The 17,932-nt window shown below is 48.8% G+C and overlaps 4 protein-coding genes across 4 annotated transcripts; 3 read left to right on the top strand and 1 right to left on the bottom strand.

Moving 5' to 3' along the window:
• Positions 1–2,978: 2,978 nt before the first annotated feature.
• Positions 2,979–3,928, top strand: F4817DRAFT_319334 (Ser-Thr-rich glycosyl-phosphatidyl-inositol-anchored membrane family-domain-containing protein; the record flags this gene model as incomplete). Its single annotated transcript, XM_049301051.1, has 2 exons — positions 2,979–3,204; positions 3,264–3,928. The coding sequence occupies 2 exons, from the start codon at positions 2,979–2,981 to the stop codon at positions 3,926–3,928; spliced, it is 891 nt and encodes a 296-aa protein (XP_049155654.1).
• Positions 3,929–5,522: 1,594 nt separating this feature from the next.
• On the bottom strand, positions 5,523–7,210 carry F4817DRAFT_319333 (nitrate transporter; the record flags this gene model as incomplete). The annotated part of the gene is made up of 3 exons (XM_049301050.1): positions 5,523–6,834; positions 6,894–6,973; positions 7,046–7,210. 3 exons carry the CDS (start codon positions 7,208–7,210, stop codon positions 5,523–5,525), a joined length of 1,557 nt encoding a protein of 518 aa, XP_049155653.1.
• Positions 7,211–9,857: 2,647 nt separating this feature from the next.
• F4817DRAFT_348323 (uncharacterized protein) lies at positions 9,858–11,690 on the top strand. The gene is made up of 2 exons (XM_049304671.1): positions 9,858–10,690; positions 10,831–11,690. Exons 1-2 carry the CDS (start codon positions 10,497–10,499, stop codon positions 11,486–11,488), a joined length of 852 nt encoding a protein of 283 aa, XP_049155652.1. The 5' UTR covers positions 9,858–10,496; the 3' UTR covers positions 11,489–11,690.
• Positions 11,691–11,821: 131 nt separating this feature from the next.
• F4817DRAFT_233627 (uncharacterized protein) lies at positions 11,822–17,767 on the top strand. The gene is made up of 3 exons (XM_049298951.1): positions 11,822–12,501; positions 12,557–16,392; positions 16,444–17,767. The coding sequence occupies exons 1-3, from the start codon at positions 12,033–12,035 to the stop codon at positions 17,593–17,595; spliced, it is 5,457 nt and encodes a 1,818-aa protein (XP_049155651.1). The 5' UTR covers positions 11,822–12,032; the 3' UTR covers positions 17,596–17,767.
• Positions 17,768–17,932: the final 165 nt, after the last annotated feature.

Genomic DNA, 17,932 nt, shown 5'->3' with positions numbered 1-17,932 from the left:
AATAACGTATGAATGGAGCATATGTTATTTCTAGGGCAGCTTCATCATGGAGGTACGGGTTTCTACGGCGTCCTGCTGGGCTGACATAGTTAGAAAAGGCATACCTTTATTATTGTCTGTATCATGTAGCACCCAACTAGCCCGAGAGAATGGCTGAAGGGGTTTTATATCACAAGCAAACATGCATTTAGCGCGGAAGGGATACCGCGGAAGGGATACCGCGGGAGGAAACATAATATACGTAGTTGAAATAGTCATATAGAAACATGCTATTCTCCCCCCCCCCCCCTTCGGGAGATATTAGATATATGGGGGGTTAATCGGGGATAAACTCTGTGATACGTGACATATCTCTTGCCTTGCATTCATTGTTGCAACCTCGAATTAACAATATAAGACGTAATGTACTCATTAACCCTAATGGAGCCTTCTTCATGTAAGTAAGACGAACTCACATAGGTAAGGACTCTTCTAGTAAACCAACAACGCATACTATACTATACTAATTAGGTGACATATCACACGTTAGTGTGTGACTGGCAATACTACACCTTGGGTATATTACAAGGCAGAGAACGACAAAGCTTCGCATATTGCTAGTTTACATGATTCTCCCCGGGACGCACGAACCTTCATCGTCGGACATTATGTATACTGAAATTTTAAATCTCCCTCCCTTACATCTCGGTTCTCCTCAGCCCTACGCCACCACACATGGAAAGTGTACCTACCTATGTACATACATACATAGTATAACTATACCTACCTTAGGTACGTTCTAGACTTCTCGCTAACCGCCCCGTCCCCCTAAACAGCCAGCCAGCCAACAGCGGAAGGCGGTCAGCACTAGAAGACATTTGTATTTGTGCGGCTGGCAGGGGGCGCGCAGCGAAGGATTCCTCTGGCTTGCTAGGTGAAATTGAATTGAGTTGAATCGATCAATCAAATATTGTTCGCTTATACATCTGGCCTAGCTTAGCAGCCGTCTTAGGCGGTGTCGCACACGGACAGGCAAACCTAGTACTATTATTTCTTCGTCTCACGTTGTACTTTTACAAGTTTGTTTTACTACTGTGTATTGACATATAGAATATATAGAGGTTATGATAGGTGGCACTGAATATTGGTCCAGAGCATATACACTTATACAATAGTACGTAGGGGCTGAGCGGGACGCAAGGGACGTGTGGATGTGGCTCACGACAGCGCGAATGGTACCGGTAAGCCAGACGTGGCAAGCAGCAAACAAACCCCAAATTGAGATGTCATTCCCGACATCTCTGTTATAGCGGAGTGGAGTTGGGTTCGATGACGTGAACGGCAATGTCACGCAGGTATTACCCAATTTACAAAAATGTGCAGTGCGTACGTATCTAATAGTGTATGTATGTATACGCTATATCTAAGCAATGGGTCCCAATGCAATGTCATCAACTAATTTAGTACATATCTGGGTCGAGCCAAGAAAGCTTCACGCAGCCTTACGATGGATGGATGATCTGTCGTGTCGTGTAGAGAAATTAAATCGAAAAGAGGCTGTAAAGCCATCGAGAGCCACGATGTAACAAGAAGAACACGGCGTGTAACGTAGACTGTTAAAAGCCGAAGTTGAAAAGCCGAAGTTGCTTCGGCCCCTTTTCCCCTTCTACATAGAAGAGTCGGACGATTAGCCGAAAGTCCTAGGCTGGGTAATTAATTATATGGTATGCGGTCTGCGGTAAGGTAGGTATTACCTAATAGCCGCTATACCAGCCTAAGGCTTTAAAGCCGTGCTGCAAAGTGCCTAGCTACTGCAGGAAGTTGCCTTCCTAGATGAGCCGACGGGCGCCAGAAACAATTGCCCACGTTCCGCGCAATCCTTTTTTGCTAATTTGTTAAATAAGTTTCAGTTTGTTTCAAGCGCCAACTTTATGTATTAGTGAAATTGAGTCTTTAAATGTCTACGTAGGTACGTACGTACTAAGGCATATACTAATCTATACTTAGAAAAAGTAATTATTTGAATCTCAACTCAGCCTTGGACTTCGAGGGTATCAAATGCATGCACATAGCAAATGGCCTACTCGCCAGCTCGCATAACCAGCACTGCATCGTGACCACGCCCTACTCCAATTACTCGATCCAGGTTATTTACGGGTTATTAAATGGGCCATGTCACAACCAACAGCCCAGGTCCCAGGTCCCAGGGGATCGAAAAGCAGGCTTTTTGCATGCCCCTTTCGCTAATTCGTTAGGTCTTCCTTCGCGAGGGTCTTGTAATTTACCCTTTCTAGAACCCATGTAACACATTGGCCAGTCAAATCGACGCGAGTTGGACTTTAGGGGCAGGTGGGCTGCCTTAAAGTGGAGATGCCGTCCAGGTGAAGTCCAGTGAAGAAATCTTGGCAGGCGGATATCCATGTAGTTCTAGGCAGCTGGAATGTATCTTTGCTTGTTTATTTGGCCTGCGAGATACCTGTCGCGCCTTACAGTGAGACACGAAGAGATCTACCCCGTCGACTAGGGGATCGCCTAGGGGACATACCATGCATGACTGGACTGACTGCCAGGTCTGTCAGGCACATTTGCTGATTTTGCTGTGGTATGGGGTTGGAAGACCTCATTTTTACTGGTTCTAAGTGGTTCGGCGGAGAGGATTTAGCCAAGTTGGAAGCAGGGTACCTATCGCGCTGCGAGCTGTGCCTCTCTCAGTTGTCCCCAGTTGTACCTGGTCGATTCCTAGTCAGTCCCTCTTAGTCAACTGAATATCGTCCACCATTTTATCTCACGCTCTCCTGCCCTTTTTCTTCTTTTCTTCTTCCTACATCCAGCCGCAAACTTCCAAGTCGTCTTCAGACTCCCACACTCATTTTTTAATATTCGCAGCTCAGCCTAGCTCGCGTCAGCCCAACGGCAACTTTCACTCTTTTATCAACCCGCTCCCTTCTCGGTACCTGTGGTTTTTAGTAATTCCAACTCTCTTCACCAACATAATCAAGATGCGTTCTACTACCGCTTTCGCCTCTGCCTTGGCCTTTGCTGCCTCGGCCTTCGCCCAGACTCCTGGTTACGCCGTCCTCACCTCTCCTGCTGATGGTCAGCAGGTCGCCTCTGGCAAGACCTTCACCATCAAGTGGGAGGCTGGCCAGTACACTGGCCCTGCTACCATCACCCTTCTCGGTGGTGAGACTCCTACCACTCTCATTCCTGGCCCCGTCCTCGCAAGTAAGTGAACAACGCTGGTATTGAAATTAATAATGAGCTGGTATTAACAAGCAATTTAGCTGTTGACGTTTCTGAGGGTACCTTCTCTTGGACTGTTGACTGCGCGCTCGGCACCGATAAGACCTACGGTATCAAGATCGCCTCCGTCGCCAACTCTGCGACTTTCCAGTACAGCTTCCCGTTCGCCATCGCTGGCCCCTCGTGCAGCAATGGTGCTGGAGAGACCTCTAAGAGCAGCAGCGCCTCGGTCGCCTCTGTCGCCTCTAGCAGCTCTGCTGGTGGCTACCCCACCGAGGGCTACCCTACTCAGGGTTACCCTACCTTGACCAGCAGCTCCGTCATCAGCTCTGCCAGTAGCTCTGCCAGTAGCTCCGTCATCAGCTCTGCCAGCAGCTCTGCTAGCAGCTCTGCTCCTCCCTCTTACCCTACTGCTCCCGTCTCTAGCAGCAGCAGCAGCAGCGCCGTCGTTAGCAACACCACCAGCGTTGTCAGCACCAAGGTCCCGACCTACCCTACTGTGATTCCCTCCGGCAACCTGTCCACCACCGCTCATGTTCCCACAACCATCATCACCAGCTCCAGCTACGCCGCTGTGACTCCTGCCCCTAGCGCAAGCGCCACTGCCTCGGCTCCCGCCACCATCCCCACCGCTGGTGCTAGCAACGTTGCTGCTGGCTCGCTGGCCTTGGTCGGTGGTCTTGCCTTCGCCCTCTTCAACATGTAAGGTGGAATCGCATCTGTTTTCCGTTCGCGATGATGTTTTTAATAAATTTGGTTGTTTTACCGGCGAGAGCAGGGGATTGGAACTAATGAAATAATTGACCACATACCGAGATACCTTTCTGAGTGGCACCGGCTGTTGATGCGGACTTGTTGGATGCGATGGATATCGTAATACCACCATATATGTCAATATAGACAGCCTGCTATACTGAATATACCCATAAAAACTAATTGCTTTTTGTCCTTGTGTGCACGTGATGTCAAGTTAAAGAATCGTCTGTCTTTGTATCCAATACGAGTTCGAATAAGTCAGTGGTGAACAGTAGCCGCTATTTTAGTGGTAGATGTTGTATAGTCAATACACAAATATGAATTATCGAAGTTGAGATAAACTTGAACTTTAGACAACGTCGATGCTGTTCAAGTTTCAACTAAGTCCATTGGAGTTTTTACCTAATCCTCCCCGTCGATGTCATATCCACGTGGTGCGGCGCCTGTGCGACAAGATTACAACCGATTAAGGTTATCGCACTGCATCTGCGACCCGGAGCGAGTGCGCGCCTGCCCAATCGCCGTCCTTACAGCGCATCTCCCAAATCGGGAAGCCGACGACGACGATCGCGAATGCTATTTACTTTTTCACACCCGAGTTGAGATGTGATAGGTATCTCCTCGGATATCTCCACGGATATCTCGCTTGCTTTGCCACATACGAGATGGTTGAGACGGCTCGGCGGGGGAGCGGCTGGCGGCTTGTTTCTGCTTTATTGGCGCGGGTACGGGGGATGCGCATCCCCACGGTCGTGGGTTTAATAGCCTACTTTTACATAGGTATGAGGTAGGTACTCACTGCCGTACCGGTATTTTGATTTGAAACGGGTGTTTGGAATGGAGTTCGCAATAGCCTAACCTACCTTTTTTTATATCTTGAAACTCTGACTGCTGACTTTTGACTTTTGATATCTGGGATGAGTATATTTTTGTATGGATATTATAGATTTATTTTATACTGTGCAGCACGTAAAAGGAATCCTAAACTATGAGCATATTCATGTTGCGAATTCTAAGAAGAAGAAAACCAGACAAGGAATATTCCTAATAGATTTCCCTGATATTATACGAAGAGCGTGAAATAAGTCCACCCAACAAATAGGTTCATGATCGACATCACCTCGTATATATACGATAATAACCACCACATACACCGCAGTTTGAACAAAGCAACTATTCATTCGTAAACTTCATATTATTTTGGGATCTACACTTTATACCCTATCCTACCCTATACTATACTATACTATACTAAGCCATTTTCATTTCCTATTTCCCAGTAGTCCTAGCTAGCGTCCATCTATGCTATCCTATTTCATCCCAGTTAATTTCTTAATTACCTATCTGACTGACAAACTTCCTTAGATACCTAGGTACTTATACGGGTATATACCGAAACACACACACGCCCCAACGCCAGCCCAACTCAATTTCCCCGTGCGTTGGATCGTTTCAAATCTGCAAACAACCTCCAACGCCAAGATTTCGTTTCCATAGATACTTCTATGTAGGTAGTACCTATTGTAGCGCGTGCCAAGAAGTAATCAGCGCCCGCCAACCTGCCCCTTCGGTACGGGCGGGACCCAGCATAGCCCGAGATTGAGCACGATGGTAACCACCCCGATGACCCAGAAGGCGGTAGCGTAGTCGGTCCCCGCGCCCGTGAACCGGAATATGATGGCAAAAATGACTCCCCCGAGGTTACCTCCCGCACCCGTGGTCCCGGAGACAACGCCGTTGGCATGCGGATGCACATGCGGTACGAGGGCAAAGTTAGCCCCGTTGCCTGCCTCTAAGAATAGCGCTGCTAGAGCCACAAGCCCGACCATAGCAGACAGACTATGCGGGTTAACCTGGCCGATCACGACGAGTGCGGCGCCGGATATGCATCCGCACACCACGATCCAGATTTTCTTGGCCCAGGCGCTGCGGCCCGAGGCCTGGTACAAGACGTCCGCGACGACGCCGCCGAGGGGCCGGGTAACAACGTTTAGGAAGCCGAACATGGCGGCCCAGTTCGCGGCGTTGGTCTGGCCTAGCTGTGGGAAGTTCTTCACGTAGTATGACCCGAGTATGGAGTTAATGGCGAGCTCCCCGCCGAACGAGCACATGTACGTCAGGATGTGGAAGGCGGTCTGTGGGGAGAACGTCACCTGTGAGATTACGTCCCATGTCGGCTTTTGAACGACTTCGCCTTTGGCTGCTCCTATCATTTCGCCTCGCGACATGACGGCTTCATGATCCCAGTTGACGTGTTTTTGAGGCTTCTTGGCCTCCCTCTCGACCTCGTGGATGCTGTTCCCGCCGCTAGAGCTGGCCTTGTCGACGACGTTACCAGGGACGTCGATTATGCTATCCGCCGGGCCAGGAGTTGCGTCGCCGCCGTGAGAGGCCAAGTTCTGCTCAGCGTGGAGATGTCGCTCAGACCATTTGCCGGTTGGTGTATCAGGGCATAGGAGCAGCATGGATATGCCGGTGGCGAGCGTTATTACGAGGGGAACGACGAAGGTAAGACGCCACGCCACGCCATCCGAGTAGCCTCGAGCCACGAATGAGTCAAATACGGCCGGCATGATGAAGTAGGTGATTCCACCGCCGGCGTTACCCCAACCTCCAGTTAGGGCGTTGGCGGTACCGACAACATTTTTGTCGAAGAATCCTGTCGACCAGACCTGACAAGGCACAAAAGACCCACCAAGGATACCTATGAAGAATCGGCTCACATAGAGGCCTTGGGCATTGTGAACAAGAGGGGCCAGACCAAGAGGGATCGACCCGACTAGGAGTGTACCGGCGAATACCCAACGAGGCCCGAACCGATCGCAAGCAGGACCAGCCGCAAATCGAATCAACAATCTCCAGTACGTCAGCTCGGAAAGGGAACCATGAAACCAAAGTAATTATAAAACACATACGTAGCACACAACGAGACGATGTTGGAATTGGCAATCTCGGCCGAGGTAAGATCAAGGTTGGCTTTAATGGTATGCGTCAACTACGAAGTGCGTAGAGTGTCAGTTACTCGCCTCCTTTTATATGGAGTTTCCTAGAAGATCGAGATACTAACCAGTGGTGGAAAGGTATACCACGCCCAAAAGGAAACCATAAATCCCCACCAGGAGAAGAAGAATACACGCCCGTAAACATTAAAGACATTTAAAACGGGGACAGAGCGGGCCTTGCGGTTAATCGGGTCCACTTCCGGGGCGGTCCAGAGGTAAGACGGCTTCATCTCGAGTGTTGTAAGCCTAAGCCCTGAGAAATCTTACGCTTGTAATTCGTAGGCCCTCCTCACAAAGGGGCTGACCGGTTGGGTTTCAACACGAAGTTTATAGCGATGGTGATTACTGACTGGTATAAACTGCAATTTGGTAGGTTGAAAGGGGCAACGTATATACTCCTTTGATCGAATAGTATATACTCTTAGATTAGCGAATAGACTTCCTGTGTAACTGAGCATCTCCGGACGAGTCGTCTCTGCAGCGGGTCTAGAGCAACGGTCCCCACCCCAAGACTACACGAGTGTTTTCCGCGGAAGATTCTCCTGGCAGATAAACTTCTGATGTGCCGAGCGGAAACGCTTGATCCAAGTGCTAAGGAGATGGCGTGCTAGAGTCGTCCAATGACCGTTGAGATGATTAGATCTATAGTGTCAAGGAGGCTCCTTTCTATCGATGGTGTAAGAGAAAAGGCAGCTACGGCTAGAAGCTGGGCTTGACGGGTCTGATAAGATATAAGCTCCTGAAGATTGATGATGTTTTTACTAAAATATAGCCATTAGCGCATTCTTGATGACCGGCACGGCTTCCTCTGCCCGAGCTGCACTATTCTCGACGTACATCGATAGTGCCAGTGGCTTGCTGACGGAGATGCGAAGCAGGTAGCCGGAGATATTACACGGAGTCGTGATGTTCTCGAATAGCCTGCCGAATATACACACTGCTAACTCGAGTTGATAAAACTCGACTCTGACCTCATCAAGCGAACCTCGTTTACTAATGGTAAACTCGACAACCCAGATACCAAAAAAAAAAAAAAAAAAAGAGAGACATTCGAAGGCCAGCTTTGCCTCACCGGTATTTTAAATTGGCCCGGGCACGCACCTGAGAGAGAGCTTCTGGCAGCGAATCAGACATGACATAAAAGCAATAAGTTCCCGTCGTAAAAAAGCAAGTCAACACGGCGGATATTCGCACACGCCCAGATGACTAGTCAGGGGTACGACAGCCAACGCTAATGCCAATGCCAATGCCTTCTTATCTTATCTGAAGGCGTTCAGGATCGACGGTGGTAGGGCTAAGCCTTATTTGATGATGATTCTGCCCAGCCCAGAGATAAGCATGAGGGCCGTCAGTGGCCTATGAGTTCAGGACAGACCGCCGTCTGCGATCTCCGCGGGAACGTGGCTTGTGGTTAGTTCCGGGTTGCAGGTTGCAGGTTTCTCGAAAGATCAATCCGGGGCAGGAATGTATCCTCATACGCAACGCATATGGTGTAGCCAGTCCCTTGGTCGCTCGGAATCCGAGGCGTTGGACGAGCCCAAACGACTGGCGCGTCGAGATGCAACTATCCTTGCAAAATGTCAGCTTGTCAGCATTGTGGTTAGACGAGGAGGATGTAATTACCACCCTACGAGCGTGGTACGGGACTCACCTGGTCGAATAACTACCTAAGGTAGATAGATAAATGGAGATGAAACCCCAGATATTCATCAGAATGACTTCGATGCTAAGATGTTAGTAATTATGAAGTGTAGTAGTGTTTCGATTAACTAGCGACATTTGTCGCTGAATAGATTAGGGATATAGCTCCACCAAATCGGATACCTATCCTCTTTTACCCCCTGTCTTCTTTGTCCCCAGGTCCCCAGGTCCCCCACGTACCTAAGTTGGTACTGTATGTACATACAGCTTTGATGTGCATATGATGAAATCCAAGGTTCGCTTTATCCAGCCTTACCGTCAGGAGTGACAAATCACACTTCAGCCTTACGAATGTTTACTAGGTATACGATGTAACGATATTTCCAATCGCGTGGGTGGTCGACTGGATGCGTTTATTATAGTTATGTAGCACAGACAGACAATCTCTTACCTTTGGGATTTCCGATATTGCATATGCTCTCATTTTGAGCCTATTATCCGGAATAAGAGAACTTATAAGTTAGTATCGAATAGTTATAACTACCAGAAAGAAAGAAAACATATAAAGACATTGATGCGAAGTACCCAACACCACCAACTATATGATACATATATACCGTCATATTGGTGTATTAAACCAGGCTAGGGCTTTCAAGCAATAACTGAGACAACGCCGCGCATTGCGTTTTGGGATTTGCGTCTTAGTATGGGTTCGGTGTTCCCACGACGAAATTATATAGAGAGTGGTTTGAACATTCTACACCGATATTTTAGGTTTCTGAGACTGTGCTGGCATTGTGTTTTAATATCGCTAGGCATCACAAATATGGAGTGCCCCTTCAACCCAGGCGCTACGTTCTTATTTCTTTCTCACCGCTCGGTCTAGGCGATTACGGATGACGTTGTGTTCCTGCTGGAATAATAATTTGATCGGTTCTCCCGCGGCAATCCCATAGTGCTTCCGCGGGCTTAGGCCGAGTTGCGTCTCGGTCGTCGTAGCCGCTAGGAAATATTCTCGGGAGTGGTACGGAATAGTTGCGGCAACTCGATATTAATAGCGGATCTGTTACTACATAGCTACGGATCTCGGAGTATCCACTCGGTAATCGGCAGTTTGGGCGTAGGAATGAGAATGTCATTAGGTAAGTAGTATAGAGCCTCGTTAGTTGAAGTCGAGAAAAGGCTGGGACTAGCATCGAAGAAGCTAGCGTAGTGTCGTCTAGTTCTATGTCTATAGGACGTTCTAGACTTGCTACATGGATGCTTAATATGTTTAAAGTGTCTACTACCTCTACGATATGCACTACGAGACCTACGAAACTCCTTTACACGGTAGCAACCCAACGTCGTCCGAACTGTTTGTTGAGACCCTCTTTATCTTGCCGAAATATTCTGCAACCGTTACTGATGAGCCGTTCGTGAGCCTTGGTAATTCTCGCTGTACGCAACAAGTCCGGTAGGATCTCGGGTCGGCTCGGTGGGGCCGTGTTCCGGTATTTAAAGGTTGGATATAAACCTGCTAATATTAGAATAGAGTTAACGTTTCGGTTTATATCCTTTTGCATCGGTTGTCGGTTAATAACCTGGAACAAGATTCTTTCACAACTAAATCAGAATGATGTCTAGGACGCTAGGACTGTTGCATTTTTTATGGAAGCCGCACCGACTAAGACATTTGAACGGCTCCGGTTCCCAATATGTGAGTTGTAGACCTGTGGCGAGTCAATAAAGTCGGTGTGATTCCCCTTACTTACTAAATCTTGCCTATGTGTGACTTGCAACTTTCCCTCTTCGTGATAACCTTTCGAAAATTTCGGTACTTGAAATTCTCTTGTTACTTGTTGTTTAGAAATATCCCCCTAGTTATTGGAAAACATGGCAGATCTCAAAGTCGACAACCTTCAAAATCCCGAACAGAGGAGATCAGATAGTGTACAGACTACCAGGTCCAGCTCTGATTCGACCTTGTCGTCTAATATGGACTCTATATTTTCGAGAGCGTGGTGCTATATGCTGGAGCCTGTTCGCTCGTCAGGTTTTGCCGAGCTCGAACTACTTATCCTAACCTTGTAAGCAATTCCCCGTGTAAACCAAAGTCGAAAGACCGACGAGATGCCAGGAACTAGTAGATATCTATGTCGACCAATTGGATGGTTACGGTTTCGTGAAATGTGTTTAGGTATGTTAGCTAACACATGCTTGCTATTAGTTGCACGGGCATGCAAGATGCCATTTCTTTCCCCGACTACCACTGCTTCGCGTCGAACCAGACAGGAAATACGGTTTTCCTCATGCTGGCCATCATACTGCCTCATCTTAACGGCGAAATGTTCATCACGGCAAATATTGGGTCAGCTCTAGGTTTCTTCCTCTTGGGTGGATGGTTGACGGGTCAGATTAGCCACCTCGTTGGTCCACGGCTAAGACTCTGGCTCGTCTGCTGCAACTTCGTCCAGTCGTGCTTGGTATTCGGCGCAGCGGCTATGCAGTACCAACACGGAGCAGGATTAAAGGGTGGCGACGCTGTGATAGTTATAGGGCTTCTAGCATTTGCTTCTGGGAGCCAGGTTGTGCAGTCGCGATCCCTCCAGATGACGGAGATAAGCACAGCGATGGCCACCGCCGCGTGGATCGACCTGCTAATCGATCCTAAGCTCTTCAAGCTAAATAATAGGCCACGTACAAGGCGTGCCATGTTTCTCGCGACGCTTGTCCTTGGGTCGCTCGCAGGTGCGGGTATTTACCGATCTGCTGGGTCTTGGGTGGCCATTTTGGTATCGGCTGCTGGGAAGATGCTTGTGACGGGCATGTATTTATTCAACGGTGCTGATAAACCCAAGACGACGTCTGGCCAAGATGCTTGCTGAGTGGACTATGCGGATATGTTATGCTGGATATTGAAGAGCGAACATGTATAGACAATACCTACTTATTATACTTAATTGATGCTACACCGAGGAGGTGATAACTTAGTAATGAGATAGTTTAGACGATCTGATGATAAAATACATATATCAGTTAATTATCAGTTGAACCTTATCATGGTTTTAACTTTTGGTTAACTAGAACTTACTCTACTTGATGATTTGGTTGAATGCTTATCTAATACACTAATGTCTGTATAATCCGTAAATGGCCCCATAATTTTATCTCGCTGCAAAACGCGGCATTGCTAAATTGAATCACCTGCACGCGCGACTTAGTGTCACATGGCCCGAGCTTTTAGAGGGTCTGTCGTGAATTCGGACTTCTCAGTCTAACACTCAACATTGTCACTGTCCACTGTCACTTACATAGATTACGAAGAGAGGGGATCACATACTATGTCCTATTAGGTTTTCCTTTTTTCGCGGCAATTGATTCTAAAAATCTCATGGAGCTTCTGTGGAACATAGGTTCCAAGGCGTCTTCATGACTCGAAACAATCTTCGCGATCACTTAAGTTGGTTACTTGCGAATGTTGCTCTAACCGCGCCAAACGCGCCTATTCTACCACCCGCTCGAGACCAACCATCTTCCGATATACCCTCCTCTCTCCCCCATTCGACTGCCCGGCGCTCCGAAACGCGTACTAAAGACGTTACCGAACCATCGCTATACCCAACTCTTCCAGACATCCAGTCTTTGCACACGGAGCCGCCCGATGGGTCGACGAAACCGGCGAGACCGCTTGAAGTATCTGGGGGGGTTGCGGTGGGAGAAAAGATGGGACGATTAACTTCAAAATCTGGCTCGAAACGGCCTGCTCTTATTCTACGCCAGGAGCAATTGCTTACCCCGACATCTACAAGCGGAGGCGCGGGGTTAGGATTGGGGTCGGGGTCGGGATCGGGATCGGGGTCCCTTGCTAAAGAATATGCTGCATTGCTGAAGAACTCAGGTCGGATTCCCCGTTTGCTCTGGACTACGAAAGTGTGGCTAAGAGAATATTATAGGTGTTGCGAATTCCGCTAAGAAAAGGACTTCGCCCCGGCAGCAGTTTCCGACTCCAGGGCCCACATTCGGAAGCGATTGTACCTTCGACACGGTCGATCTAACTAACGAAGACGAACTTACTTCGACGAATTCTATTGCGTTTGGAAGCAACACCGGGCTATGGCGGGAAGACTTTGCTACTCGGCCTGGTCCGGCCTCCACTACCACCGCGCCCTCGGTTGCGTTCGGAACTGATATTATGGTATGGGAGGAGGAGCATGCTATGCGAGCAGAGCCAACCCATACGACTGAAAACTCGGTAGCGTTTGGGAGCGATGTTATGATATGGGAGGAGGAACGTGCTGCGCGGCCTGCGCCGCTGACCCCAAAACGAGGTAAAAAGCGAAAAAGTGACCAAATCAGTCAACCGCCTACTACCACTACTGCTGAAACAGATGATTTCCCCGATATCTACGAAGTTTTGTCCGAGGAAGAATCCATGCACTCCCATCTCAAAAAGTCCCCATCCAAATCGCCAGCCAAGACGAAGCTAAAGACGACGGCTAGTCAATCACCATCGAAAGCTGTAACTTCGTCTAGGAAAGACACGACCCGGCGAGCTAGAAAAGGAGAAGAGCTCGCGGATGACTCTTTGTCCGCTACTGAGCGTACTATAAAGCGATCTCCTGCCAAGCTATCACTGAAAAATGTCGTTCCTTATGACGCGACGGATGCTGGGGACGGGCATGTAACGTCTTCCGAGCATGATTCATTTTCGGAAGATACCCCGGAGACTCCCAAAGCGCGGACGGCACAGACGACGCGGAAATCTCGGGTTTCTAAACCCGATAACCGAATTATCAAGGACTCAGACGACGAGCTTATGACGCCCCCTACTTATGACGCACCAGACAGCACGGCTCACTCAAGTAGCCGCCCTAAGACTTCTATTCGGATATCTCGGGATGCTGATGATGATGTTGTTGCCTACGATACACCATCGAAGCCGAGGCAGGTAACCCAAAACGAGAGGCGCACACCGTTCCGCTCATCCCGGAAACCTGAGCAGCATGCATCCTCCCAAGTCAGTATGGCTAGGGGCTACGACCAGGAACTGGAAGCTGGCCCCTCACAGAGATCTCAGTTGATGAGTGAACCAAGTATCGTGATTGATGAAGATGAACAAGATACTATTCTGGAATTATTCCTCGCCCAACCTTTAGTCACCATCGAAAGGGCGGGAGAATTACTGGAAAAGAAACTACAAGACAATAAAGACGCATATAAGGAGTCCTTGAAAAGTGGCAATCTTGGTCCCAGAAGTCGTCTCAAGCAGGAGAAAGAGCGACTAGCACGACAACAGGCAGCTTTGGGCGACCTCTCAAGGGACTTTCGTTCTTACGAGGAAGTTCAACTCAAGAAGGAGGCCTTGATTTCGCGAATCTCAGACGCCTACGACCAAGATCTAGATACACAGGACGATGAGGCCCGACTTGAAGAATTGGAGGATTTGCTTAAAGAACGCCGATCAATCCTAAAGCCTAGCCTTCTGAAAGCCGGTATCGAGAATCGGAGTTTTTTTGAGACCAGTGAGACCCGTAGCACCGAAGCCGAGCATCCCAATCCTATTGTACGTGCAACTCAACCAGCCAGACCTGCGCCGCCGACGAGCTTCTCGCGGGAGTCGACACTTATCCCACGAGGTAGTACTCAAGTAATTCTTCAAACCCAGCTTTCTCATCAAGCAGACGATTCTTTCCCAATCCCGGGGCGAGATTACGACGAATTACCGTTACCACCGCAGAGTACTGCAGGAAGACCCCGTCGTCAGGTCGCTTCTCCTATACCCGAAAGTGGTGAACTAATTGACGAGCAACTGCCGTTTACCATAACTAGCAACAGCAGGCCAGCAAAACCCCCCACTCGTCAGAAACCGCCTGTAGTCATAAGTCAGGATCCCTATGATTTTGATGACTACGATGACCCATTCAATGATCTGTCACCCCCAGTCAGTCGACATGTACCAACGAGGGCGACAAATTCTCAACTCGGAAGCCTCAAGGGCCATAAGAGCCCGATTAAAGCAAAGCCTAGCCAACAGAAAGGCTACCAGAGCGACTACAGTGACGATGTTGACATGGTTCAATTTGCAGAGGAGCTTGATCTCCGACAATCATCGTCGGAGAATAGACTGCCTAGAACTCATCGTCCCGTCCTTTCGGAAACGTCTGGAAATGCGGGGGTACGACCCCAGAAAGTAGCCATCGCGAAGACTATAGACCCATCGATGTCAGCACATATTCCACGTGAACTTAAAAACCGCCCGTGGTTTAAAGATGTGAAAAAGGCGTTAAAAGATAGATTTAGAATGACTGGGTTCAGACATAACCAACTCGAGGCAATCGATGCCACTCTAGCGGGTAAAGACGCATTTATTCTAATGCCCACGGGAGGCGGCAAATCCCTCTGCTACCAACTCCCGGCTGTGATCACGAGCGGAAAGACCCATGGCGTTACAGTTGTCGTGTCCCCCCTTATCAGCTTGATGCAGGACCAAGTGCAGCACCTCGCAGCGTTGAATATCAAAGCTTGTGCCTTCAGCGGCGATCTAGCTCAGTCAACCCGTAATGAGATCATGGATAACTTGAAGAAAAGTCATCCTGAACATTACGTGCAGCTTCTCTACGTTACCCCTGAGATGATCAACAAGAGCAAGGCTTTCCTAGACGGCCTGACCACCCTTTATGAAAACAAGAAGCTTGCGCGTCTCGTAATTGATGAAGCCCACTGTGTGAGCCAATGGGGTCATGATTTTCGTCCTGACTACAAGGAACTCGGCAGCTTCAGAGAAACGTTCCCCGGTGTACCCCTGATGGCTCTCACGGCCACTGCAACGAAGAATGTTATTCTAGATGTGAAGCATAATCTAGGGATCGAGACGTGCCAGGAATTTTCGCAGAGCTTCAATCGTCCTAATCTCTACTACGAGGTTTTGAAAAAGGAAAAGGATAGCGTTGGAAGCATTGCCGAACTAATTAATACAAAGTACAGTGGGAAGACGGGCATCGTGTATACGCTTTCCCGTAAATCAGCGGAGAAGATTGCTGAGAAGCTGCGAAGCCACGGAATCGCCGCTCAGCACTATCACGCAAGCATTAAAGTCCACGAGAAGGTAAGCGTCCAGACAAGTTGGCAAGCCGGCGAAACCAAGGTCGTTGTAGCAACTATAGCCTTTGGAATGGGAATTGATAAGCCCGATGTTCGCTTCGTCATTCATCACTCCATCCCGAAGAGCCTCGAAGGATATTACCAGGAGACTGGCCGTGCTGGTCGAGATGGGTTGCCTTCCGAGTGCTATTTATACTTCAACTATGGCGATGTGTCCTCCCTGAGGCGGATGATTACCGACGGCGATGGTAACGAAGAACAGAAGGAGAGGCAGAGGAATATGCTAAACACTGTGGCTGCCTTCTGCGACAACCAAAGTGACTGCCGACGGGTGGAGATTCTTCGTTATTTTGGAGAAGCGTTTGACAAAGAGCAGTGCGGCAAGACCTGTGATAATTGTCTGAACGAGGAGGTTTTCGTGCAAAAGGACTTTAGCGAGTATGCGGTTGCGGTTTTATCAATTATGAAGTCCCAAGGAAAGCTTACGCTCATTCAATGTACGGATTTCTTGATGGGAAAGAAAAAAATATCGGACTACAAGCCGGGAACGGAACAATATCGTGGGATGGCCAAGCAGATGCAAAAACACGACATACATCGAATTGTCGACCGACTCGTTGCAGAGGACGCACTGAGGGAAGAGAACATCTTCAACAACAAGTCTAGGATGGCTATTCAGTATTTTAAGGTAAAGAATCCTCGATCTTTAGCTGCTTCCTCGCTAACTATTTTGCTATAGCTTGGGCCTAGGGCGCGTGTCTTCTTAAATAATCAACGCCAGCTTTTCCTGACTACCCGAGTTAAGGACAAAGATAGTCAGGGCGGTACATCTAAGAGGCAGACACGAATCAGCCAACCGGCTACTGCTGCGACGAAGCGGGCCACCCCTAGCCGCCATATCCCATCTACGAACGTGTCATCGCCTATCCTAGGTAGGGACCGTAAGAAGAAAGGGAAGGCCTTAATGATATCGGAAAACGAAGATAGCGACGACGACGAGTATTCCAGATTTAGCAATGGGTATGCTAAAGATGGGTTTGTAGTCGCCGATGATTCTAATGATGACTTTGAGACGATGCCTCCTCCACGATCCAGAGCTCGATCTCAACGAACCACGCTTGGGCCGCCAATATCCCATGATGCGCGTATGGACAGTGTTGAATTATCCGGCCTATATGACGATATCCTCCACAGCTTCCTCAAGGAGGCTAAAGATCTAGAAGAGAACCTAAGAAATTCAAAGAACTTGCGCTCGCCTATTTTTACCGAGCAGCAACTCCGCGAAATGGCTATAAGATGGACCATTTCTCTCGATAAGATGCACTTGATTCCTGGTATCAATAATGATAAGGTGGATAGGTACGGTAGTAGAATGCTACCCCTAATACGGCAATACCATCAGCGATATCGAGAGATCATGGGTCAAACGAGCCCTCAGGCTGCCGCTACTGCGTCTGGCTCTCGCGATGTCGTTGACCTCGTGTCAAGTGACGACGGTATGGATGACATCGAGGATGATGGGGAGGAGGACTTCGATGACCCGGGTGCGGTATCGTCCTACTTCGTACCTCCAGCTGAGCATACAGGTCGAGGGGCTACGGCATCCCGTGCATATTCTACGCCGTCTGCGGCTCGGTCGTCAAAGGGAACTACATGGCGCGGAAGTAAGAAGCCCTTCCAGCGTCGGTCATCCGGGGGTTCTACTAGAGGAAGCAAGCCATACGGTGGTGTTAAGAAGAAAGCCACTGCTGGTAGTCGAAAGACTACATCCTCAACCGCTTTCGGCGGATCAAGACGAGCGGGAAAATCAACAGGCGCAGGAGCTAGCGGTGGTAGTAGGGCGAGATCACAGGGTGTAAGCCACAGCGGTATCGGGCTTATGGAGCATTGAGGAACCGAGCTTTTATTGATTCATTGAATGGAGCGTGTTATATACAATTACTACGTTGCGCGTTTTATGCTTGTTGCATGGTATGGACGGTCGCATGAATAGGGCAGGGGGACCGGACCGGCGTACATGAAGGCGTTTTGATATTCTTTAATGGTATTTTTGCCCGGCCAAGGCACGCTTGCATGCGTGCATTCATCTTGTTATTCTCAAACCTACCTACAGTTCTACCTCGACGTAGACTACGAACCAAACGATGCCTTTTATTTCCCGACGTGGCGGTAGATAAATAGATACCTAGACGTCTTTGGATGGTGTTTATGACTTCACTGCGGGGGGT

This window comes from Daldinia loculata (assembly GCF_022478755.1).
Source record: "Daldinia loculata strain CBS 113971 unplaced genomic scaffold F4817scaffold_58, whole genome shotgun sequence".
NCBI lineage: Eukaryota > Fungi > Ascomycota > Sordariomycetes > Xylariales > Hypoxylaceae > Daldinia > Daldinia loculata.
The sequence above is the reverse complement of the archived record's forward strand: the minus strand, read 5'-3'. Positions and strand labels throughout refer to the sequence as shown.